Raw genomic sequence first — 24,804 nt, forward strand, 5'->3', positions numbered from 1 at the left:
ACCAGCAAAACATGACTTAAAAATAAAGATAAACTTGAGAATGAGAGAAAACCAATGGAAACATAAAATGATAGTTGAAGCTTTTTACACATATATAGCAAAAAAGAGTGGCTAAGTTAGTCTCTTCGAGATGATGATAAGGAAAAATTAAGGGTCCTATAATGATATTATGGTTTAAGAGACATATTTGGTCCTGGCTTTTTGTTTTGAGAAGAAAGGTTGAGTCAGAGATGATGAATGATCTGTTCCAAAGTAAAAAGCTTGTGAGGCCTAGGGTTCTTTTTAAAGTTGGAACAGTAGAAGCAGCCTGAATGGGTGGGGTCAAGCTCTCACAGAACCAGGATTTTAGCTTTAGTTTTTCAATAGCAGTCGCTGACGTCTTGAAGCTGGGTTTGGAAGCTGCAGTACATCTCTCCCTGCTACTCTCTCTCTCTCTCAGAGTTTTCTCTTGATGTCTTTTTTTCTCCTGAACTGGAGGAGTGCCTGAGACACAATCAATTTCACTGAATTTGCCTTTGCCAAGGGTGTGTTTATGGAACGGGGCAGAAGTGGGTACTGCAGATGCTGGAGATTAGAGTGGTGCTGGAAAAGCACAGCAGGTCAGGCAGTATTTGAGGAGCAGGAATATTGACAGTTCAGGCAAAAGCCCTTCATCAATAATGTGTTTATGGGATGCTATTCTTTTGGAACAGTCACTGCTTCGTAGTTAAATAATCTATCATTCTGTTAGGTTTTCCAATGGAGCAAAGTTATTCCAATTCTTTCTTTTGCTTTATTTTATCTATGGTCTATGAAAAAAGTGTGTTTTACTTCAAATCTGGCAGTTTGACCAATCAAATTGCATCTGGAAGTCATACCTGGCAGTTGCCTTTAAAATAAGAAAAGGTTCGGGTCTTGGCTATCTTGAGGGGATTTGGTCTGGTCCATAACACTGCAGAGTAAATGGCAGAGGTTTTAAAAGTCTTTTTTAATCTTATTTGTTATCACAATGGGAGGCACAGAATTAATTCTGAGATTAACAGAAAATCCAGGGGCGAAAGGAAATCTAATGGGACTAAAGTTTGACGGATCTCCTGACAGGTCTCAGGTGGCGACATCCTAGACCACAGAGAAGAAATGACGGAAATTTGCGAAATGCCCGAGGTTTAGGTAATGTCCCAGTGGATTGCAAAACTGCAAATTCAAAAAGGTTTAGGGGCACTTAACTTACAGACAGAAGAAAGAGAGAGGGAGAGAAGTCCAGCAGCTGCAGTTTTGGAGGGGAAAGTGCAGTGATGTCAGGGCAGGTTATGAGCCGATTGGTTGGAGAGGAACTCCTTTTAGCGATTTGTGAAACAATTTCATTCATTAGATTTGGGTGTCACTGGCTGGACCAGCACTTCATATCTGCTCCGAGTTGCTCCTTGAAAAGGTGGTGGTGAGCTACCTTCTTGAACCGTTGCAATCCATGTCAGTGTGGGTAGACCCACAATGTTGTTCGGAGGGAATTCCAGGATTTTGACCCTGTGGCACTGAAGGAACGGCAATATATTTTTCAGGACTGTGATTGACTTGGAGGGAAACTTGCAGGGGATGGTGTTCCCTTGTATCTGCTGCCCTTGGGTCCTTCTAGACAGACGTGGCCTTGGGTTTGGATGATGCTGTGGGAGGAGTCTTGGTTAGATACTGCAGTAAGGCTTGTAGATGTTGGCATTTTGTTGTTACTGAGCGTCAGTGGTGGAGGGAATGGATACTTGTGGATGTGGTACCAATCTAGCAGGCTCCTGGATGATGCCAAGCTTCTTGAATGTTGTTGGAGCAGCAACCATCCAGGCCAATGGGCAATATTCCCTCACGTTCCCCTGACTTGTGTCTGGTAGATGGTGGACAGGCTTTGGGGAATCAGGAGATGAGTTACTTGCTATAGGATTGCTAGCTGCTAACCTGCTCTTGTAGCCACAGTACTGATATGACTATTACAGTTGAGTTTCTGGCCAATGGTAACCTCCAGAATGTTGATTGTGAGGTATCCTAGGAATGATCTTGGAATTGGATTCAATGTTAATAATGGTCAAATCTCTCTTGCTGGTGATGGTCATAGCCTGGCATTTGTGTGGCATGAATGTTACTTGTCAGCCCAAGTCTGGATATTGTCCAGATCTTATTGGTTTTAAACGTGGACTGCTTCAGTATCTGAGAAGCCTTGAGTGGAGCTGAACAATGTGCAATCATCGGCAAACGTCCCCATTTCTGACCTTATGATGGAGGGAAGGTGAAGCAGCTAAAGCTGGAGGAACCTCCTACACACATGTCCAGGAGCTGAGATGACTGACCTCCGAAAACCACAACCACCTTCCATCGTGTCAGCAGACAGTTTGCCCCCTGATACTCACTGATTCCACTTTTGCTCGGGCTCCTGGATTCCACACTCGCTTGAATGTGGCCTTGATGTCAAGGGCTGTCACTGTCACCTCCCCTCTGGAATTCTGGTCTTTTGTCCATATTTGGACCAAGGCTGTAAAGAGGACTGTGCGTATAATTTCTAATGTTTGAAAATATCATATTTTTAAGCTCTTACTTCCTATAATTAGAGTCATAGAAAAATACAGCATGGAAACTCGTCCATGCTGACCAGATATCCCAACCCAATCTAGTCCCACCTGCCAGCACTTGGCCCTTATCCCTCTAAACCCATCCTATTCATATACCCATCCAGATGCCTTTTAAATGTTGCAATTGTACCAGCCTCCACCACTTCCTCTGGCAGCTCATTCCATACACGTACCATCCTCTGCATGAAAGTTGCCCCTTAGGCCTCTTTTATATCTTTCCCCTCTCACTCTAAACCTATGCCCTCTAAATCTAGACTTTAGCAATGTACGTCTTCTATTGAAAGCATGGAAGTAGACTACAACTTGTTGCAACATTTCCTACACTTAATCCCAATCAAGATCAGTTGGCCCCTTCATACATCTAGATTTAGCCTTTAAAATGCTAAAGCTCTACATGATGTTGGAAAATCCCAACTGCAAGGCCCACTCCAGGCTGAGAGCTGACTGCAAATAAATAACCGGCTCCGTCCATGGAAATTGCATGGAATCACCATTGAAACTTGCAAATGCTGTACTCCCTACCATGAGATTATGTGACTTCAGTGCCAGATCCAGGAGATTCTCCTCAGCCTGAAACTGTCAAAACCCCCACATCAACCTCAAACTCACTGTGACCTGATTCAACACTGTGCATTATGTCTTGCAAGGTGTAATATCTAACCTGTTGCTAGTAATTGCAAATTCTTATTTATGTTGGTAAAGATTATTGGCAGTATTAAGTATTTTTGCGTGGTATACGGTTAAATACAAAAATAAATGGATTCACACTTAATAAAGATGTCGGGGTGGGTGATTTGCTATGACTGCTGTGACAGTGGATCTTCTGCGCTCAGGCACACAGATCCGCAGTAAGTGTTTGTAGGTGCAGGAACATTGGTTCAGGATCGGTGAACTGTTGGGTTGGGCTGTAGCTTCGAAGGAACAGGAAAATCGACATTTCGGGTAAAAGCCCTTCATTAGCCTCTATTCCCGATGAAGGGCTTTTTGCCCAAAACGTCGATCTTCCTGCTCCTCTGATGCTGCCTGACCTGCTGCGCTTTTCCAGCACCACACTCTCAACAATGTAAAAAGAGGCCATTCGGCCCATCGATCTGCACCAACCATCCAAACACCATCCCACTACCTAGACCCCCAACCCCTCCCATCCCATCGCCATAACCCTGCATGGGTGTTTTATTTAACCATGGCTAACTCACCCAGCCTTCACACTGTGGCCAATCCACCCTGACCTGCACGTCTTCAGACTATGGGAGGAAACCGGAGCACCTAGAGGAAACCCACGCTGACGCGGGGAGCATGTATGAACTCCACACAGTCAACGGAGGGCAGAATCGAACCTGGGTCCCTGGACCTGTGAGGGAGAAGTGCTGACCACTGAGCCACCGTGCCACCATAAAGTACCAGTGATATAGGCAGGACGTGCAGATTGAGCATTCAGCACAGTCAATATGAATAGCTAGGCACCAGATGGAGACGCAGAACTTAAGTGTAAGTTTGGGTTGGTAGCTGAGTCACATTAGTAAGTGAGGTTAACATTTGAGAACTGAGTGCATGGTTCAAAGGCTGGTGTGATAGAGATAGATCCAGGGACATTGGCACACTGGAGGAAAATGGCACCCTTCTGTTGGAATAGGCTACAGCTTAACCAGGCTGGGGTCAGTGCTCTTGTGAGTCTCTTAACCAGCCAATCAGAGAGTGTTTTTAAAAAAAATCGCAAGAGCAAAGGATCAAATTTGGGAAGATGTGATCAATTGAAGACAAGGCAAGAAAGTAAGTTATTAATATGGGCAATGATACACAGACTGTGACGAGAGGGGTCAAGAGGACAAATCGAAGAGTGAATTAGCAGGTCAGGCTCGATCGTACCGAAGCAATAAAATGGCACAATTCTGTATTTGAACGCACAAAGCTGAACTGACACCACAAAATCAAAAGTCATTTCAATTTTCGTAGTCATGGATCCAGAATGATACATTGTGACCTGAATAGTGAAGGATGCTTGACATTGTGGGAATGATCAGAATTTCAGAACGAGGTGGGGGAATGGCTCTGCTAATTAATGATGATGATGGAGAAGACGACCTCATTTCCGGGCTCCAGGATGTAGAGATTGCTTGGGCAGAGATGAGAAATGATAAAGTCACTTGTGCGAGATGTGTACAGGGCCCTAAATGTAACCACGTGGTAAGGGGAAGAATAAAGAAAGAAATAGTGGCAGCTTAGTGTCAGAAAGATATGATAATAATCATGAGGGGTTTTCACCAAACGTATGGACGGGAACAAAGTCAGATGGCCAAGTGAGCACAGATGAAATGTTTGAGATTCTCCCACTTTTCGACACTTACTCTATCGAGCCCACTCAGAATCTTGCATGTTTTAGTAAGGTCAAAAAGGAACCAAGAAATGTTGTTCAATCACCTATCCAATAGCTCAATACTCGACCATTAGCTGAAGGCGTGCCCATTAGCCCAGTGCCTGTTCATTGGCTTAACATCTGTCCATTAGCTCAATGCCTGTAGCTTTACATCAGTCTATTAGCTCAATGCTTGACCATTAGCTCATTGCCTGACCATTAGCTCAATACATGCCAAGTAGCCTAATATCTGTCAGTTAGGTTAATGCATGTCAATATCTGTCAGCTTAACACCTGACAATTAAGCTAATGCCTATTTGCGTAACATGTGTCAATTAGCCTAACATCTGTCAATTAAATAAACATCTGGTGGTTAGCTCAACGTCTGTCCATTAGCTTAATGCCTGTCCATTAGCTCAATATCTGTCTGTTAGTTCAACGCCTCTCAGTTAGATTAATATGTCAGTTAGCTCAACGTCTACTAACATCTGTCCAGGGAGACGTTTATCGGTAAAGACTTTATGACGGGATACTTAAAAGAATGAAGATGATCAAAGATATCATTGTTTTATGAAAGGGAAAGCAATCAGTGGACGCACTGTATTTATATTTCCAGAAACCATTTGCTAAGCTGCCAGATCAACATGGAAAATAAAAGCTCACGGTTTGGAGGTAACTCTTTGGCATGGACAGAAAACTGGTGAACTAACAGGATACAGAGTTTAAGAAGAGGACATGAGTAATTTGGAATGAGTTGGAATGAGCACTTTGGCATAGGGATCAATGTTGGGACCTCAACTTTTTTCAATTTATATCAATAACATGAATGAAGGGACCAAATGTATGTAGCTAAACTTTCTGGTGACACAAACTCGGCGGGAACAATATTAAAAGCAGATTGTCGATGTGGAGAGATTGCAGAGCTCTGAGATGCAGAGGGATCTGGGTGTTCTAGTGCACAAATCAGAAGAAGTTAGTAAGCAGGTACGGCAAGTAATTAGGAAAATTCATGGATTATTATGGTTTATCTCGAATCGCAAGCAGCTCAGAGATGGTTTACCAAGATCAGAACCGAGGAAGGACCACCGAATCTGAAACGTGAACTATGACTTCTCTTCACAGATGCTGCCAGACCTGCTGAACTTCTCCAGCAATAGCCGTTTTTGTTTGCGTTGAAAGAAGAGTCTGTTTTCATGTTGTTCCATTAGCTCAATGCTCGACCATTAGCTCAAGGTGTGTCCATTAGCCCAATGTCTCTGAGTGGGCAAGAAATTAGCTGTTGGAATAGAATGTGGGATGACTACCTTGATGGGGACTATGGAAAGACACAGCAATATTGAAATGGGGAGAGACTGCAGAATTCCAGTGGCCTTGTGCTCAGTTACAGCAAGGGATTTGGAACAGAAACATTCCAAGTGGGATGGAGGATAAAATGTTGAGAAGTCTCACGACAATGATACAGGGATGTTGGTGACACTGCCTCTCAAGAGTTGCAGACAAACCTGGTTCCTGTACTGAGGAACGGATATAATTGCGTTCTGAGAAGGGCTGAATCCTAAGATGAAGGAGCTGCGCTAAGAAGCAAAGTTTTGTAATTTCTCACTGCAGTTCTGAAGAACGAGAGGTGACCGCACTGAAACACTGAGGGGAGAGCTTTGACAGGAGGCATGCTGGGATGTTCCTTCCTGTGGCAGACTGTGTGAGTGTGTGTGTGTGTGTGTGGGGGGGGGGGGTGGAAGACACTTTAGAAATGAGGGCTCTTCCCAACTGAGATGAAGATGAGGAGGACATTTCTGCTTTTTGAGAATCATCAGCATTTGGAATGCTCCAGAGAGGCTGGGTGGCTGACAAGGCAGAGTTAGGCCGAGTTAAAGGTGGCAGGAGAAGGGGGGGGGGAGGAATGAGACAGGAAAGAGGAGTTGACAATCAGCTCAGCCATGATCCTATGAAGCAGGTCCAATGGGTTGAATGGCCTGCTCCTATAATGTTCTGATCCTGTTAAACAAGAGACTGAAATAGCAGAAGCTGTAATGAGGAAGACTGAGAGATTACACACGGGCCAACATTTGTGCAGGATGTGACAATGTGTCAGAAATGTAGTAGGGCGGGACTTCCTTTGTCACACTGTCAGTTTAAAATGGAATTTACTTTTCTTATTATTTGTAGTTCATTAGTATTTGAATGATGTTGGTTTTAGTTGGTTTCTTACAAGAAAAGCATTAAAATGTGAAATTGCGACCGTGACTTTTCTTTTGGATGGAGTTGTGAACAATGTTCTCTCTTGAATACATTCCCACTCTGCACAGGGACCGTTACCATACCTGCTGTCGCGTCCATCAGGAAACAATCCACACACCAGATGTCACGGAAACGTATTTATTGATTATTCTTGAGGTAACAAATCCAATATTGTGAAGCTGCTGCCGCACATGCACAGGGACAGGATACAACATAATCTTCAGAATACAACACACCTGGAAAGGCTAATGTCCGATCAAGAAGCATGGAATGCAGGTTACGAAATACACTTCAGGAGGAGAGTCACTCGTTCCTAGTCGCACGCCTTGCAGCCATCCACTGATCAGCCCAATCCCATCGCATGGAACAGCCTGGCTAGGCACACTCCTCACATCTTCCGGGGCTTTCGGCCAACTTGGTAATAGAAATAGATACTGATGAGGATGAAGAGAGCTCGACTGAACTGCAGCAGGCTCGCTCCCTGGGGTAGTGCTCCCTTTTCAAACAAGAGAGCGGATGTAACTGCAAGAGGAGGAAAACTTTCATTGGCAAGATGAAATTGAACGAATCTCTGGGCTGGCAGTAACAATTATTAACCGTTACTTCACAAGATCGAAGGACAGCCTTACAAAAGCACGTATACACTTAAAAACGAGAGCAAATCTCACTGACAATGGTCCAGTGTTACACACACGGGGAATGTCTCACTGACAATGGTCCAGTGTTAGACACACGTGGAATGTCTCACTGACAATGGTTCAGTGTTACACACACGGGGGATGTCTCACTGACAGTGGTTCAGTGTTACACACACGGGGAATGTCTCACTGACAGTGGTTCAGTGTTACATACACGGGGAATGTCTCACTGACAGTGGTTTAGTGTTACACACAGGGGGAATGTCTCACTGACAATGATTCAGTGTTACACACACACGGAGATATCTCACTGACAGTAGTTTAGTGTTACACACACACGGAATGTCTCACTGACAGTGGTTCAGTGTTACACACACACGGAATGTCTCACTGACAGTGGTTCAGTGTTACACACATGGGGAATGTCTCACTGACAGTGGTTCAGTGTTACACACACGGGGAATGTCTCACTGACAGTGGTTTAGTGTTACACACACGGGGAATGTCTCACTGACAGTGGTTCAGTGTTACACACACGGGGAATGTCTCACTGACAGTGGTTTAGTGTTACACACACGGGGAATGTCTCACTGACAGTGGTTTAGTGTTACACACACGGGGAATGTCTCACTGACAGTGGTTTAGTGTTACACACACGGGGAATGTCTCACTGATTGGTTCAGTGTTACACACAGGGGGAATGTCTCACTGACAGTGGTTCAGTGTTACACACACGGGGAATGTCTCACTGACAGTGGTTTAGTGTTACACACACGGGGAATGTCTCACTGACAGTGGTTCAGTGTTACACACACGGGGAATGTCTCACTGACAGTGGTTTAGTGTTACACACACGGGGAATGTCTCACTGACAGTGGTTTAGTGTTACACACACGGGGAATGTCTCACTGACAGTGGTTCAGTGTTACACACACGGGGAATGTCTCACTGACAGTGGTTTAGTGTTACACACACGGGGAATGTCTCACTGACAGTGGTTTAGTGTTACACACACGGGGAATGTCTCACTGACAATGGTGCAGTGTTACACACACGGGGAATGTCTCACTGACAGTGGTTCAGTGTTACACACACGGGGAATGTCTCACTGACAGTGGTTCAGTGTTACACACACGGGGAATGTCTCACTGACAGTGGTTCAGTGTTACACACACGGGGAATGTCTCACTGACAGTGGTTCAGTGTTACACACACGGGGAATGTCTCACTGACAGTGGTTCAGTATTACACACACGGGGAATGTCTCACTGACAATGGTTCAGTATTACACACACGGGGAATGTCTCACTGACAGTGGTTCAGTGTTACACACATGGGGAATGTCTCACTGACAGTGGTTCAGTGTTACACACACGGGGAATGTCTCACTGACAGTGGTTCAGTGTTACATACACGCGGAATGTCTCACTGACAGTGGTTCAGTGTTACACACACGGGGAATGTCTCACTGACAGTGGTGCAGTGTTACACACACGGGGAATGTCTCACTGACAGTGGTTCAGTGTTACACACACGGGGAATGTCTCACTGACAGTGGTTCAGTGTTACACACACGGGGAATGTCTCACTGACAGTGGTTCAGTGTTACATACACGCGGAATGTCTCACTGACAGTGGTTCAGTGTTACACACACGGGGAATGTCTCACTGACAGTGGTTCAGTGTTACACACACGGGGAATGTCTCACTGACAATGGTTTAGTGTTACACACACGTGGAATGTCTCACTGACAATGGTGCAGTGTTACACACATGGGGAATGTCTCACTGACAATGGTGCAGTGTTACACACATGGGGAATGTCTCACTGACAGTGGTTCAGTGTTACACACATGGGGAATGTCTCACTGACAGTGGCTCAGTGTTACACACACGCGGAATGTCTCACTGACAGTGGTTCAGTGTTACACACACGGGGAATGTCTCACTGACAGTGGTTCAGTGTTACACACACGGGGAATGTCTCACTGACAATGGTTCTGTGTTACACACACGGGGAATGTCTCACTGACAGTGGTTCAGTGTTACACACACGGGGAATGTCTCACTGACAATGGTTCAGTGTTACACACACGGGGAATGTCTCACTGACAATGGTGCAGTGTTACACACGGATAATGTCTCACTGACAATGGTTCAGTGTTACACACACGCGCGGAATGTCTCACTGACAATAATTCAGTGTTACAAACTCCAGAATGTGTGATAGGTTGTAATGTGCCAGAAGTTGTCATTCAGGAGACAAAATGACAGGCTTTTCACTTGTTTTGTGACCGCCCTGACTTTGCGTTCTGTCTCACTGAGTGTGATGAGCAGGTTGGTGATTGGGCTCTGATCACAGTATGATAGCAGAGGTGAGACAGTAAGGGGTCTAACCCTGTGGCAGATTTTCAAATGCGGTTGGGCCTAGAAACAAGCTGGGAGTTATTTCTCCCATTGGGTGTCACCAGAATCTAGAACATAATGCGACTTTCTAATGGAGGGTGTGAGGTTGGTGAATAGCCCTGCAGCACGGTGACTCAGTGGTTAGCACTGCTGCCTCACAGCGCCAGAGGCCCGGGTTCAATTCCCGCCTCAGGCGACTGACTGTGTGGAATTTGCCCGTTCTCCCAGTGTCTGCGTGGGTTTCCTTCCACAATCCTAAGATGTGCAGGTCAGGTGAATTGGTCATGCTAAATTGCCGGAGTGTTAAGTGAAGGGGTAAATGTAGGGGAATGTGTCTGGGTGGGTTGCGCTTCGGTGGGTCGGTGTGGACTTGTTGGGCTGAAGGGTCTGTTTCCACACTGTAAGTAATCTAATCTAAATTCTTCTGTGTTGATCACTGAGGCTAATAATGGGGTGACACACACACACACACACCTCAGTGAGAGTTAGTGGTGATCAGGGACACAGATCCCCTAAGACATGCTGGTCAACTCATTTACAAGTGGCACAGAGTGGGCATCACTGGCCTGAGAGAGGTTGGTATTCCTCACCAGGTGGAAAATACACTCTCCTCTTCTGTTTGAAAGCGGTGTCCCCTTATTTGTAAACTGGGAGCCCAATGCTTGCTGAGCTGGTCTATGATGTTGTACCGCATGTTCCAGTACTGCAAGGCTGGAGGATCAGTTCCAGTAGTGCTGTAGATAATAAAGAGCAGCTTCACAAATTCTATGTTCACTGAGACATGTGTCTGAGTGAACTGAAACAGTGATGCTGGCCACACAGTGAGTTTGATTTGCAGGGTGCTGGCTGGGAACGTAGACATCAGTCACGAAGAGTTTGGTGCCACCTTCCGACTCACACACAGCAGCTCACAAACTGCCTGCCCACACTCCCTAGACCACCACCGCCACCTGGTGGCCACTCTTCACCACTGCCACAGCACCAGCTAATACCATTCCATTCCAGACCACACTTGGCTCAAACTGATTTCGTCCCTCTTGCACTCTGCACAGCAGACGGCTCTCAACTCTCAAAGATTCTTCAGTTTGCACAGAGCCGAGGGTCAGCCGTATGACCACAGCAGGTCGGTGCTCCCACACTGGGAGCTGTCGCCAAGGCTGTCCCTTTGGCCCCTGGAGCAGAAAGAGTTAACGAAGGAAACTGAGTCACCCACTGACCGACCAAGCCCTGCTCCTGGAGGAAGCCCCGAGAGTAGACACCAGGCTCCAGGGAAATTGCGCTGGCATTGTGACACACACAAACAGAGATTCCCGGGATAATTTTCCACAGGATTAGGATGGACCCATTCCTCATTAGCTCCACACTTTCTGATAACTGCAGCTGTCTGCCTACAAACTGGCCAAGTGCAAGACGGGAGGAACAAAAGGTACAGGCAGTAGGACCCTGAGGAGATGGGAACAGGACAGGCAGTAGGACCCTGAGGAGGAGGGAACAGGACAGGCAGTAGGACCCTGAGGAGGAGGGAACAGGAAAGACAGTAGGGCCCTGAGGAGGAGGGAAAAGGACAGGCAGTAGGATCCTGAGGAGGAGGAACAAGACAGACATTAGGGCCCTGAGGAGGAGAGAACAGGACAGGCAGTAGGACCCTGAGGAGGAGGAACAAGACAGACATTAGGGCCCTGAGGAGGAGAGAACAGGACAGGCAGCAGACCCTGAGGAAGTGGGTACAGGACAGGCAGTCGGACCCTGAGGAGGAGGGAATAGGACAGGCAGCAGACCCTGAGGAGGTGGGTACAGGACAGGCAGTAGGACCCTGAGGAGGAGGGAACAGGACAGGCAGTCGGACCCTGAGGAGGAGGGAATAGGACAGGCAGCAGGACCCTGAGGAGGGGGGAACAGGACAGGCAGTAGGACCCTGAGGAGGAGGGAACAGGACAGGCAGTAGGACCCTGAGGAGGAGGGAACAGGACAGGCAGTAGGGCCCTGAGGTGGAGGGAACAGGACAGGCAGTAGGACCCTGAGGAGGAAGAAACAGGACAGGTAGTAGGACCCTGAGGAGGAAGAAACAGGACAGGCAGTAGGACCCTGAGGAGGAAGGTACAGGACAGGCAGTAGGGCCATGAGGAGGAGGAGGGAACAGGACAGGCAGTAGGGCCCTGAGGAGGAGGAGGGAACAGGACAGGCAGTAGGGCCCTGAGGAGGAGGGTACAGGACAGGCAGTAGGACGCTGAAGAGGAGGGAACAGGACAGGCAGTAGGACCCTGAGGAGGAGGGAAAAGGACAGGCAGTAGGACGCTGAAGGGGAGGGAACAGGACAGGCAGTAGGACCCTGAGGTGGAGGGAACCGGACAGGCAGTAGGGCCCTGAGGAGGAGGGAAAAGGACAGGCAGTAGGACGCTGAAGGGGAGGGAACCGGACAGGCAGTAGGACCCTGAGGAGGAAAGAACAGAACAGGCAGTAGGACCCTGAGGAGGAAGGGACAGGACAGGCAGTAGGGCCCTGAGGAGGAGGGGACAGGACAGGCCGTAGGGCCCTGAGGAGGAAGATGGAACAGGACAGGCAGTAGGGCCCTGACGAGGGGGGTATAGGGCAGGCAGTAGGACCATGAGGAGGAGGGAACAGGACAGGCAGTAGGACCCTGAGGAGGAAGGAACAGGACAGGCAGTAGGGCCATGAGGAGGAGGAGGGAACAGGACAGGCAGTAGGACCCTGAGGAGGAGGGAACAGGACAGGCAGTAGGACCCTGAGGAGGAGGGAACAGGACAGGCAGTAGGGCCCTGAGGTGGAGGGAACAGGACAGGCAGTAGGACCCTGAGGAGGAGGGAACAGGACAGGCAGTAGGGCCCTGAGGAGCAAGGAACAGGACAGGCTGTAGGACCCTGAGGAGGAGGGAACAGGACAGGCAGTAGGACCCTGAGGAGGAGGGAACAGGACAGGCAGTAGGGCCCTGAGGAGCAAGGAACAGGACAGGCAGTCGGACCCTGAGGAGGAGCAAGGAACAGGACAGGCAGTAGGACCCTGAGGTAGAGGGAACAGAAAGACAGTAGCACCCTGTGGAAGAGGGAAAAGGACAGGCAGGACCCTGAGGAGGGGGAACAGGACAGGCAGTAGGGCCCTGAGGAGGAGGGAACAGGACAGGCAGTAGGACCCTGAGGAGTGGGGTACAGGACAGGCAGTAGGACCCTGAGGAGGGAAAAGGACAGGCAGTAGGACCCTGAAAAGGAGGGAACAAGACATGCAGTCGGACCCTGAGGAGGAAGGAATAGGACAGGCAGCAGACCCTGAGGAGGAGGGAACAAAACAGGCAGTAGGACCCTGAGGAGGTGGGTACAGGACAGGCAGTAGGACCCTGAGGAGGAGGGGACAGGACAGGCAGTAGGACCCTGAGGAGGTGGGTACAGGACAGGCAGTAGGACCCTGAGGAGGAGGGGACAGGACAGGCAGTAGGACCCTGAGGAGGAGGGGACAGGACAGGCAGGAGGGCCCGAAGGAGGAAGGAACAGGACAGGCAGTAGGACCCTGAGGAGGAAGGAACAGGACAGGCAGTAGGGCCATGAGGAGGAGGGAACAGGACAGACAGTAGGACCCTGAGGAGAGGGATCAGGACAGGCAGTAGGACCCTGAGGAATAGGGAACAGGACAGGCAGTAGGATCCTGAGGAGGAAGGAACAAGGCAGGCAGTAGGATCTTGAGGTGGTGGGAACAGGACAGGCAGTAGGGCCATGAGGAGGAGGGAACAGGACAGGCAATAGGACCCTGAGGAGGAGGGAACAGGACAGGCAGTAGGACCCTGAGGAGAAGGGAACAGGACAGGCAGTAGGACCCTGAGGAGGAGGGAACAGGACAGGCAGCAGACCCTGAGGAGGTGGGTACAGGACAGGCAGTCGGACCCTGAGGAGGAGGGAATAGGACAGGCAGCAGACCCTGAGGAGGTGGGTACAGGACAGGCAGTAGTGCCATGAGGAGGAGGAGGGAACAGGACAGGCAGTAGGGCCAGGAGGAGGAGGGAACAGGACAGGCAGTAGGGACTGAGGAGGAGGGAACAGGACAGGCAGTAGGGCCATGAGGAGGAAGAAACAGGACAGGCAGTAGGGCCCTGAGGTGGAGGGAACAGGACAGGCAGTAGGACCCATCCTGAGGAGGGAACAGGACAGGCAGTAGGACCCTGAGGAGGGAAAAGGACAGGCAGTAGGACCCTGAGGAGGAGGGAACAGGACAGGCAGTAGGACCCTGAGGTGGTGGGTACAGGACAGGCAGTAGGACCCTGAGGAGGAGGGAACAGGACAGGCAGTAGGACCCTGAGGAGTGGGGTACAGGACAGGCAGTAGGGCCCTGAAAAGGAGGGAACAAGACATGCAGTCGGACCCTGAGGAGGAAGGAATAGGACAGGCAGCAGACCCTGAGGAGGAGGGAACAAAACAGGCAGTAGGACCCTGAGGAGGTGGGTGCAGGACAGGCAGTAGGACCCTGAGGAGGAGGGGACAGGACAGGCAGTAGGACCCTGAGGAGGAGGGGACAGGACAGGCAGTAGGGCCCTGAGGAGGAAGGAACAGGACAGGCAGTAGGACCCTGAGGAGGAGGGGACAGGACAGGCAGTAGGACCCTGAGGAGGAGGGGACAGGACAGGCAGTAGGGCCCTAAGGAGGAAGGAACAGGACAGGCAGTAGGACCCTGAGGAGGAAGGAACAGGACAGGCAGTAGGGCCATGAGGAGGAGGGAACAGGACAGGCAATAGGACCCTGAGAAGGAGGGAACAGGACAGGCAGTAGGACCCTGAGGAGAGGGATCAGGACAGGCAGTAGGACCCTGAGGAACAAGGAACAGGACAGGCAGTAGGACCTTGAGGAATAGGGAACAGGACAGGCAGTAGGATCCTGAGGAGGAAGGAACAGGGCAGGCAGTAGGATCCTGAGGTGGAAGGAACAGGACAGGCAGTAGGGCGTGAGGTGGTGGGAACAGGACAGGCAGTAGGGCCATGAGGAGGAGGGAACAGGACAGGCAATAGGACCCTGAGGAGGAGGGAAAAGGACAGGCAGTAGGGCCCTGAGGAGGATGGTACAGGACAGGCAGTAGGACCCAGAGGAGGAAGGTACAGGACAGGCAGTAGGACCCTGAGGAGGAAGGTACAGGACAGGCAGTAGGGCCATGAGGAGGAGGAGGGAACAGGACAGGCGGTAGGACGCTGAAGAGGAGGGAACAGGACAGGCAGTAGGACCCTGAGGTGGAGAGAACCGGACAGGCAGTAGGGCCCTGAGGAGGAGGGGACAGGACAGGCCGTAGGGCCCTGAGGAGGAGGGAACAGGACAGGCAGTAGGGCGCTGAGGAGGAGGGGACAGGACAGGCAGTAGGACCCTGAGAAGGAAGGAACTGCACAGACAGTAGGGCCATGAAAAGGAGGGAACAAGACAGGCAGTAGGACCCTGAGGAGGAAGGAATAGGACAGGCAGCAGACCCTGAGGAGGTGGGTACAGGACAGGCAGTAGGACCCTGAGGAGGAGGGGACAGGACAGGCAGTAGGATCCTGAGAAGGAGGGAACAAGACATGCAGTCGGACCCTGTGGAGGGAATAGGACAGGCAGCAGACCGTGAGGAGGTGGGTACAGGACAGGCAATAGGACCCTGAGGAGGAGGGAACAAGACATTCAGTCGGACCCTGAGGAGGAAGGAATAGGACAGGCAGCAGACCGTGAGGAGGTGGGTACAGGACAGGCAATAGGACCCTGAGAAGGAGGGAACAGGACAGGCAATAGGAACCTGAGAAGGAGTGAACAGGACAGGCAGTAGGACCCTGAGGAGGAGGGAACAGGACAGGCAGTAGGACCCTGAGCAGGAGGGAACAGGACAGGCAGTAGGGCCCTGAGGAGGAGGGAACAGGACAGGCAGTAGGACCCTGAGCAGGAGGGAACAGGACAGGCAGTAGGACCCTGAGGAGGAAGAAACAGGACAGGCAGTAGGACCCTGAGGAGGAAGGTACAGGACAGGCAGTAGGGCCATGAGGAGGAGGAGGGAACAGGACAGGCAGTAGGGCCCTGAGGAGGAGGAGGGAACAGGACAGGCAGTAGGGCCCTGAGGAGGAGGGTACAGGACAGGCAGTAGGACGCTGAAGAGGAGGGAACAGAACAGGCAGTAGGACCCTGAGGAGGAGGGAAAAGGACAGGCAGTAGGACGCTGAAGGGGAGGGAACAGGACAGGCAGTAGGACCCTGAGGTGGAGGGAACCGGACAGGCAGTAGGGCCCTGAGGAGGAGGGAAAAGGACAGGCAGTAGGACGCTGAAGGGGAGGGAACCGGACAGGCAGTAGGACCCTGAGGAGGAAAGAACAGAACAGGCAGTAGGACCCTGAGGAGGAAGGGACAGGACAGGCAGTAGGGCCCTGAGGAGGAGGGGACAGGACAGGCCGTAGGGCCCTGAGGAGGAAGATGGAACAGGACAGGCAGTAGGGCCCTGACGAGGGGGGTATAGGGCAGGCAGTAGGACCATGAGGAGGAGGGAACAGGACAGGCAGTAGGACCCTGAGGAGGAAGGAACAGGACAGGCAGTAGGGCCATGAGGAGGAGGAGGGAACAGGACAGGCAGTAGGACCCTGAGGATGAAGGAACAGGACAGGCAGCAGGACCCTGAGGAGGGGGGAACAGGAGAGGCAGTAGGACCCTGAGGAGGAGGGGACAGGAGAGGCAGTAGGACCCTGAGGAGGAGGGGACAGGACAGGCAGTAGGACCCTGAGAAGGAGGGATCAGGACAGGCAATAGGACCCTGAGGAGGAAGGAATAGGACGGGCAATAGGACCCTGAGGAGAGGGATCAGGACAGGCAGTAGGGCCCTGAGGAGGAAGGAACAGGACAGGCAGTAGGGCCATGAGGAGGAGGGAACAGGACAGGCAATAGGACCCTGAGGAGGAAGGAATAGGACAGGCAGTAGGACCCTGAGAAGGAGGTAACAGGACAGACAGTAGGACCCTGAGGAGGAAGGAACAGGACAGGCAGTAGGACCCACCGGAGGAATGATCTGGACAGGCAGTAGGACCATGAGGAGGAGGTGGGAATAGGAAAGGCAGTAGGGCACTGAGGAAGAGGGAACAGGACAGGCAGTAGGGCCTTGAGGAGATGGGAACAGGACAGGCAGTCGGGCCCTGAGGAGGAAAGAATATGACAGGCAGTAGGACCCAGTGGATGAGGAAACCAGACAGGCAGCAGACCCTGAGGAGGAGGGAACAGGACAGGCAATAGGACCCTGAGAAGGAGGGAACAGGACAGGCAGTAGGACCCTGAGGAATAGGGAACAGGACAGGCAGTAGGATCCTGAGGAGGAAGGAACAGGACAGGCAGTAGGGCCATGAGGAGGAGGGAACAGGACAGGCAGTAGGGCCCTGAGGAGGAGGGAACAGGACAGGCAGTAGGGCCATGAGGAGGAGGGAACAGGACAGGCAGTAGGGCCCTGAGGAGGAGGGAACAGGACAGGCAGTAGGGCTCTGAGGAGGAGGAGAGAACAGGACAGGCAGTAGGACCCTGAGGTGGAGGGAACCGGACAGACAGTAGGACCCTGAGGAGGCGGGCAACAGGACAGACAGTAGGACGCTGAGGAGGAGGGAACAGGACAGGCAGTAGGACCCTGAGGAGGAGGGAACAGGACAGACAGTAGGACCCTGAGGAGGCGGGCAACAGGACAGACAGTAGGACGCTGAGGAGGAGGGAATAGGACAGTCAGTAGGACCCTGAGGAGGAGGGAATAGGACAGACAGTAGGGCCATGAGGAGGAGAGAACAGGACAGGCAGTAGGACCCTGAGGAGGAGAGAACAGGACAGACAGGAGGACCCTGAGGAGAGGGATCAGTACAGGCAGTAGGACCCTGAGGAGAAACGAACAGGACAGGCAGTTGGGCCCTGAGGAGGAGGGAGCAGGACAGGCAGTAGGGCCATGAGGAGGAGGAGGGAACAGGACAGGCAGTAGGGCCCTGAGGAGGAGGGTACAGGACAGGCAGTAGGACGCTGAAGAGGAGGGAACAGGACAGGCAGTAGGACCCTGAGGAGGAGGGAACAGGACAGGCAGTAGGACGCTGAAGGGGAGGGAACAGGACAGGCAGTAGGACCCTGAGGTGGAGGGAACCGGACAGGCAGTAGGACCCTGAGGAGGAAAGAACAGAACAGGCAGTAGGACCCTGAGGAGGAAGGGACAGGACAGGCAGTAGGGCCATGAGGAGGAGGAGGGAACAGGACAGGCAGTAGGGCCCTGAGGAGGAGGGTACAGGACAGGCAGTAGGACGCTGAAGAGGAGGGAACAGGACAGGCAGTAGGACCCTGAGGAGGAGGGAACAGGACAGGCAGTAGGGCCCTGAGGAGGAGGGTACAGGACAGGCAGTAGGACGCTGAAGAGGAGGGTACAGGACAGGCAGTAGGACGCTGAAGAGGAGGGAACAGGACAGGCAGTAGGACCTTGAGGAGGAGGGAACATGACATGCAGTAGGACGCTGAAGGGGAGGGAACAGGACAGGCAGTAGGACCCTGAGGTGGAGGGAACCGGACAGGCAGTAGGACCCTGAGGAGGAAAGAACAGAACAGGCAGTAGGACCCTGAGGAGGAAGGGACAGGACAGGCAGTAGGGCCCTGAGGAGGAGGGGACAGGACAGGCCGTAGGGCCCTGAGGGGGAGGGAACAGGACAGGCCGTAGGGCCCTGAGGAGGAAGATGGAACAGGACAGGCAGTAGGGCCATGAGGAGGAGGAGGGATCAGGACAGGCAGTAGGACCCTGAGGATGAAGGAACAGGACAGGCAGTAGGACCCTGAGGAGGAGGGGACAGGACAGGCAGTAGGACCCTGAGAAGGAGGGAACAAGACATGCAGTCGGACCCTGAGAAGGAGGGGACAGGACAGGCAGTAGGACGCTGAGGAGGAGGGAACAGGACAGGCTGAAGGACCCTGAGAAGGAGGGATCAGGACAGGCAGAAGGACCCTGAGGAGAAAGGAACAGGACAGGCAGTAGGGCCATGAGGAGGAGGGAACAGGACAGGCAATAGGACCCTGAGAAGGAGGTAACAGGACAGACAGTAGGACCCTGAGGAGAGGGATCAGGACAGGCAGTAGGACCCTGAGGAGGAGGTAACAGGACAGACAGTAGGACCCTGAGGAGGAAGAAACAGGACAGGCAGTAGGACCCTCCGGAGGAATGATCTGGACAGGCAGTAGGACCATGAGGAGGAAGAGGGAACAGGACAGGCAGTCGGGCCCTGAGGAGGAAAGAATATGACAGGCAGTAGGACCCAGTGGATGAGGAAACCAGACAGGCAGCAGACCCTGAGGAGGAGGGAACAGGACAGGCAGTAGGGCCCTGAGGAGTGCGGTACAGGACAGGCAGTAGGACCCTGAGGAGTGGTGTACAGGACAGGCAATAGGACCCTGAGGAGGGGTGAACAGGACAGGCAGTAGGACCCTGAGGAGTGGGGTACAGGACAGGCAATAGGACCCTGAGGAGGGAAAAGGACAGGCAGTAGGACCCTGAAAAGGAGGGAACAAGACATGCAGTCGGACCCTGAGGAGGAAGGAATAGGACAGGCAGCAGACCCTGAGGAGGTGGGTACAGGACAGGCAGTAGGACCCTGAGGAGGAGGGGACAGGACAGGCAGTAGGACCCTGAGAAGGAGGGAACAGGACAGGCAGTAGGACCCTGAGAAGGAGGGATCAGGACAGGCAATAGGACCCTGAGAAGGAGGGAACAGGACAGGCAATAGGACCCTGAGGAGGAGGGAACAGGACAGGCAATAGGACCCTGAGAAGGAGGGAACAGGACAGGCAGTAGGACCCTGAGGAATAGGGAACAGGACAGGCAGTAGGATCCTGAGGAGGAAGGAACAGGACAGGCAGCAGAGCGTGAGGTGGTGGGAACAGGACAGGCAGTAGGGCCATGAGGAGGAGGGAACAGGACAGGCAGTAGAGCCCTGAGGAGGAGGGAACAGGACAGGCAGTAGGGCCCTGACGAGGAGGGAACAGGACAGGCAGTAGGACCCTGAGGAGGGAACAGGACAGACAGTAGGACCCTGAGGAGGGAACAGGACAGACAGTAGGGCCCTGAGGAAGAGGGAACAGGACAGGCAGTAGGACCCTGAGGAGGGGGGTACAGGACAGGCAGTAGGACACTGAGGAGGAGGGAACAGGACAGGCAGTAGGGCCATGAGGAGGGGGGTACAGGACATGCAGTAGGGCCCTGAGGAGGAGGGAATAGGACAGTCAGTAGGGCCATGAGGAGGAGGGAACAGGACAGGCAGTAGGGCCATGAGGAGGAGAGAACAGGACAGGCAGTAGGACCCTGAGGAGAGGGATCAGGACAGGCAGTAGGACCCTGAGGAACAAGGAACAGGACAGGCAGTAGGGCCATGAGGAGGAGGAGGGAACAGGACAGGCAGTAGGGCCCTGAGGAGGAGGGTACAGGACAGGCAGTAGGACGCTGAAGAGGAGGGAACAGGACAGGCAGTAGGACCCTGAGGAGGAGGGAACAGGACAGGCAGTAGGGCCCTGAGGAGGAGGGTACAGGACAGGCAGTAGGACGCTGAAGAGGAGGGTACAGGACAGGCAGTAGGACGCTGAAGAGGAGGGAACAGGACAGGCAGTAGGACCCTGAGGAGGAGGGAACAGGACAGGCAGTAGGACGCTGAAGGGGAGGGAACAGGACAGGCAGTAGGACCCTGAGGTGGAGGGAACCGGACAGGCAGTAGGACCCTGAGGAGGAAAGAACAGAACAGGCAGTAGGACCCTGAGGAGGAAGGGACAGGACAGGCAGTAGGGCCCTGAGGAGGAGGGGACAGGACAGGCTGTAGGGCCCTGAGGGGGAGGGAACAGGACAGGCCGTAGGGCCCTGAGGAGGAAGATGGAACAGGACAGGCAGTAGGGCCCTGACGAGGGGGGCATAGGGCAGGCAGTAGGACCATGAGGAGGAGGGAACAGGACAGGCAGTAGGACCCTGAGGAGGAAGGAACAGGACAGGCAGTAGGGCCATGAGGAGGAGGAGGGATCAGGACAGGCAGTAGGACCCTGAGGATGAAGGAACAGGACAGGCAGTAGGACCCTGAGGAGGAGGGGACAGGAGAGGCAGTAGGACCCTGAGGAGGAGGGGACAGGACAGGCAGTAGGACCCTGAGAAGGAGGGAACAAGACATGCAGTCGGACCCTGAGAAGGAGGGGACAGGACAGGCAGTAGGACGCTGAGGAGGAGGGAACAGGACAGGCTGAAGGACCCTGAGAAGGAGGGATCAGTACAGGCAGTAGGACCCTGAGGAGGAGGGAGCAGGACAGGCAGCAGAGCGTGAGGAGGAGGGAATAGTACGGGGGTAGGGCCTTGAGGAGGAGGGAACAGGACAGGCAGGAGGACCCTGAGGAGGAGGGAACAGGACAGGCACTAGGGCCCTGAGGAGGAGGGAACAGGACAGGCAATAGGACCCTGAGAAGGAGGGAACAGGACAGGCAATAGGACCCTGATGAGGAGGGAACAGGACAGGCAGTAGGGCCCTGAGGAGGAAGGAACGGGACAGGCAGTAGGGCCCTGAGGAAGAGGGAACTGGACAGGCAGTAGGATCCTGAGGAGGAAGGAACAGGACAGGCAGCAGAGCGTGAGGTGGTGGGAACAGGACAAGCAGTAGGACCCTGAGGAGAAGGAGGGAACAGGACAGGCAGTAGGGCCCTGAGGAGGAGGGAACAGGACAGGGCAGTAGGACCCTGAGGAAGAGGGAACAGGACATGCAGTGGGACCCTGAGGAGGGAAAAGGACAGGCAGTAGGGCCATGAGGAGGGGGGTACAGGACAGACCATAGGACCCTGAGGAGGAGGGAACAGGACAGACAGGAGGACCCTGATGAGGAGGGAACAGGACAGGCAGTTGGACCCTGATGAGGGGAGAACTGGACAGGCAGTAGGACCCTGAGAAGAAGGAGGGAACAGGACAGGCAGTAGGGGCCTGACGAGGAGGGAATAGGACAGGCAGTAGGGGCCTGACGAGGAGGGAATAGGACAGGCAGTAGGGCCCTGAGGAGGAGGGAACAGGACAGGCAGTAGGGCCCTGAGGAGGAGGGAATAGGACAGGCAGTAGGACCCTGAGGAGGGGGCAACAGGACAGGCAGTAGGGCCCTGACGAGGAGGGAATAGGACAGGCAGTAGGACCCTGAGGAGGGGGCAACAGGACAGACAGTCGGGCCCTGAGGAGGAAGGAACAGGACAGGCAATAGGGCCCTGAGAAGGAAGGTATAGGACAGGCAGGAGGGCCATGAGGAGGAGGAGGGAACAGGACAGGCAGTAGGACACTGACGAGGTGGGATCAGGACTGGCAGGAGGACCCTGAGGAGGAAGGAATAGGACAGGCAGTAGGACCCTGAGGAGGAAGGTATAGGACAGGCCGTAGGGCCATGAGGAGGAGGAGGGAACAGGACAGGCAGTAGGACCCTGAGGAGGAAGGTATAGGACAGGCAGGAGGACTCTGAGGAGGAGGGAACAGGACAGACAGTAGGGCCATGAGGATGAGGGAACAGGACAGGCAGTAGGGCCCTGAGGAGGAAGGTATAGGACAGGCCGTAGGGCCATGAGGAGGAGGTGGGAACAGGACAGGCAGTAGGGCCCTGAGGAGGGGGGAACAGGACAGGCAGTTGGACCCTGAGGAGGAAAGAACAGGACAGGCAGGAGGGCCATGAGGAGGGGGAGGGAACAGGATAGACAGTAGGACCCTGAGGAGGGGGCAACAGGACAGACAGTAGGACCCTGAGGAGGATGGAACGGAACAGACAGTAGGGCCCTGAGAAGGAGGGAATAAGACGGGCTGTAGGACCCTGAGGAGGAGGAAGGCAACAGGACAGGAAGTAGGATCCTGTGAAGGAGGGAACAGGACAGGCAGTAGTGCCCTGAGGAGGAAGGAACAGGACAGGCAATAGGACCCAGAGGAGGGGGAATCAGGACAGGCGGTAGGACCCTGAGGAGGAAGGGACAGGGCAGGCAGGAGGGCCATTAGGAGGAAGAGGGAACAGGACAGACAGTAGGACCCTGAGGAGGAGGGAACAGGACAGGCAGTAGGACCCTGAGGAGGAGGAGGGAACAGGACAGGCAGTAGGACCCTGAGGAGGAGAGAACAGGACAGACAGGAGGACCCTGAGGAGAGGGATCAGTACAGGCAGTAGGACCCTGAGGAGGAGGGAACAGGACAGGCAGCAGAGCGAGAGGTGGTGGGAACTGCACAGGCAGTAGGGCCCTGAGGAGGAGGAGGGTACAGGACAGGCAGTAGGGCCCTGAGGAGGAGGGAACAGGACAGGCAGTAGGGCCCTGAGAAGGTGGGAACAGGACAGGCAGTAGGACCCTGAGAAGGTGGGAACAGGACAGGCAGTAGGACCCTGATGAAGGGAGAACTGGACAGGCAGTAGGACCCTGAGGAGGAGGAGGGAACAGGACAGGCAGTAGGGCCCTGAGGAGGAGGGAACAGGACAGACAGGAGGACCCTGAGGAGAGGGATCAGTACAGGCAGTAGGACCCTGAGGAGGAGGGAGCAGGACAGACAGTAGGACCCTGAGGAGGAGGGAACAGGACAGGCAGCAGAGCGAGAGGTGGTGGGAACTGCACAGGCAGTAGGGCCCTGAGGAGGAGGAGGGTACAGGACAGGCAGTAGGACCCTGAGAAGGTGGGAACAGGACAGGCAGTAGGACCCTGATGAAGGGAGAACTGGACAGGCAGTAGGACCCTGAGGAGAAGGAGGGAACAGGACAGGCAGTAGGGCCCTGAGGAGGAGGGAACAGGACAGGCAGTAGGGCCCTGACGAGGAGGGAACAGGACAGGCAGTAGGGCCCTGACGAGGAGGGAACAGGACAGGCAGTAGGACCCTGAGGAGGGGGCAACAGGACAGAGAGTAGGGCCCTGAGGAAGAGGGAACAGGACAGACAGTGGGACCCTGAGGAGGAAGGAACAGGACAGGCAGTAGGGCCCTGAGGAGGAGGTGAGAACAGGACAAGCAATAGGGCCATGAGGAGGAGGAAGTAACAGTACAGGCAGTAGGGCCGTGAGGAGGAAGGTATAGGACAGGCAGTAGGACCCTGAGGAGGAAGGAACAGGACAGGCAGGAGGACTCTGAGGAGGAGGGAACAGGACAGGCAGTAGGACAATGAGGAGGAGGGAGCAGGACAGACAGTAGGACACTGAGGAGGAGGGAACAGGACAGGCAGTAGGGCCCTGACGAGGAGGGAATAGGACAGGCAGTAGGGCCCTGACGAGGAGGGAATAGGACAGGCAGTAGGGCCCTGACGAGGAGGGAACAGGACAGGCAGTAGGGCCCTGACGAGGAGGGAATAGGACAGGCAGTAGGGCCCTGACGAGGAGGGAATAGGACAGGCAGTAGGGCCCTGATGAGGAGGGAATAGGACAGGCAGTAGGACCCTGAGGAGGAGGGAACAGGACATGCAGTGGGACCCTGAGGAGGGAAAAGGACAGGCAGTTGGGCCATGAGGAGGGGGGTACAGGACAGATCACAGGACCCTGAGGAGGAGGGAACAGGACAGGCAGTAGGACCCTGAGGAGGAGGGAACAGGACAGGCAGTAGGACCCTGAGGAGGGAAAAGGACAGGCAGT

The 24,804-nt window shown here is 53.5% G+C and overlaps 1 protein-coding gene across 3 annotated transcripts in view; it reads right to left on the reverse strand.

Annotated features, from left to right (window-relative positions):
- Positions 1 to 7,306: 7,306 nt before the first annotated feature.
- LOC132824141 (tumor protein p53-inducible protein 11-like) overlaps positions 7,307 to 24,804 on the reverse strand; it is a 129,217-nt gene continuing 111,719 nt past the window's right edge. For all 3 annotated transcript variants that reach the window (XM_060838401.1, XM_060838398.1, XM_060838399.1), the window contains one exon: positions 7,307 to 7,704. In XM_060838401.1, coding sequence (XP_060694384.1) covers positions 7,571 to 7,704 — 134 coding nt within the window. In that variant the 3' untranslated portion in view covers positions 7,307 to 7,570. The remainder of the gene's footprint in view (positions 7,705 to 24,804) is intronic.

Source organism: Hemiscyllium ocellatum, chromosome 18, assembly GCF_020745735.1.
Source record: "Hemiscyllium ocellatum isolate sHemOce1 chromosome 18, sHemOce1.pat.X.cur, whole genome shotgun sequence".
NCBI classification, from domain to species: Eukaryota; Metazoa; Chordata; class Chondrichthyes; order Orectolobiformes; family Hemiscylliidae; genus Hemiscyllium; species Hemiscyllium ocellatum.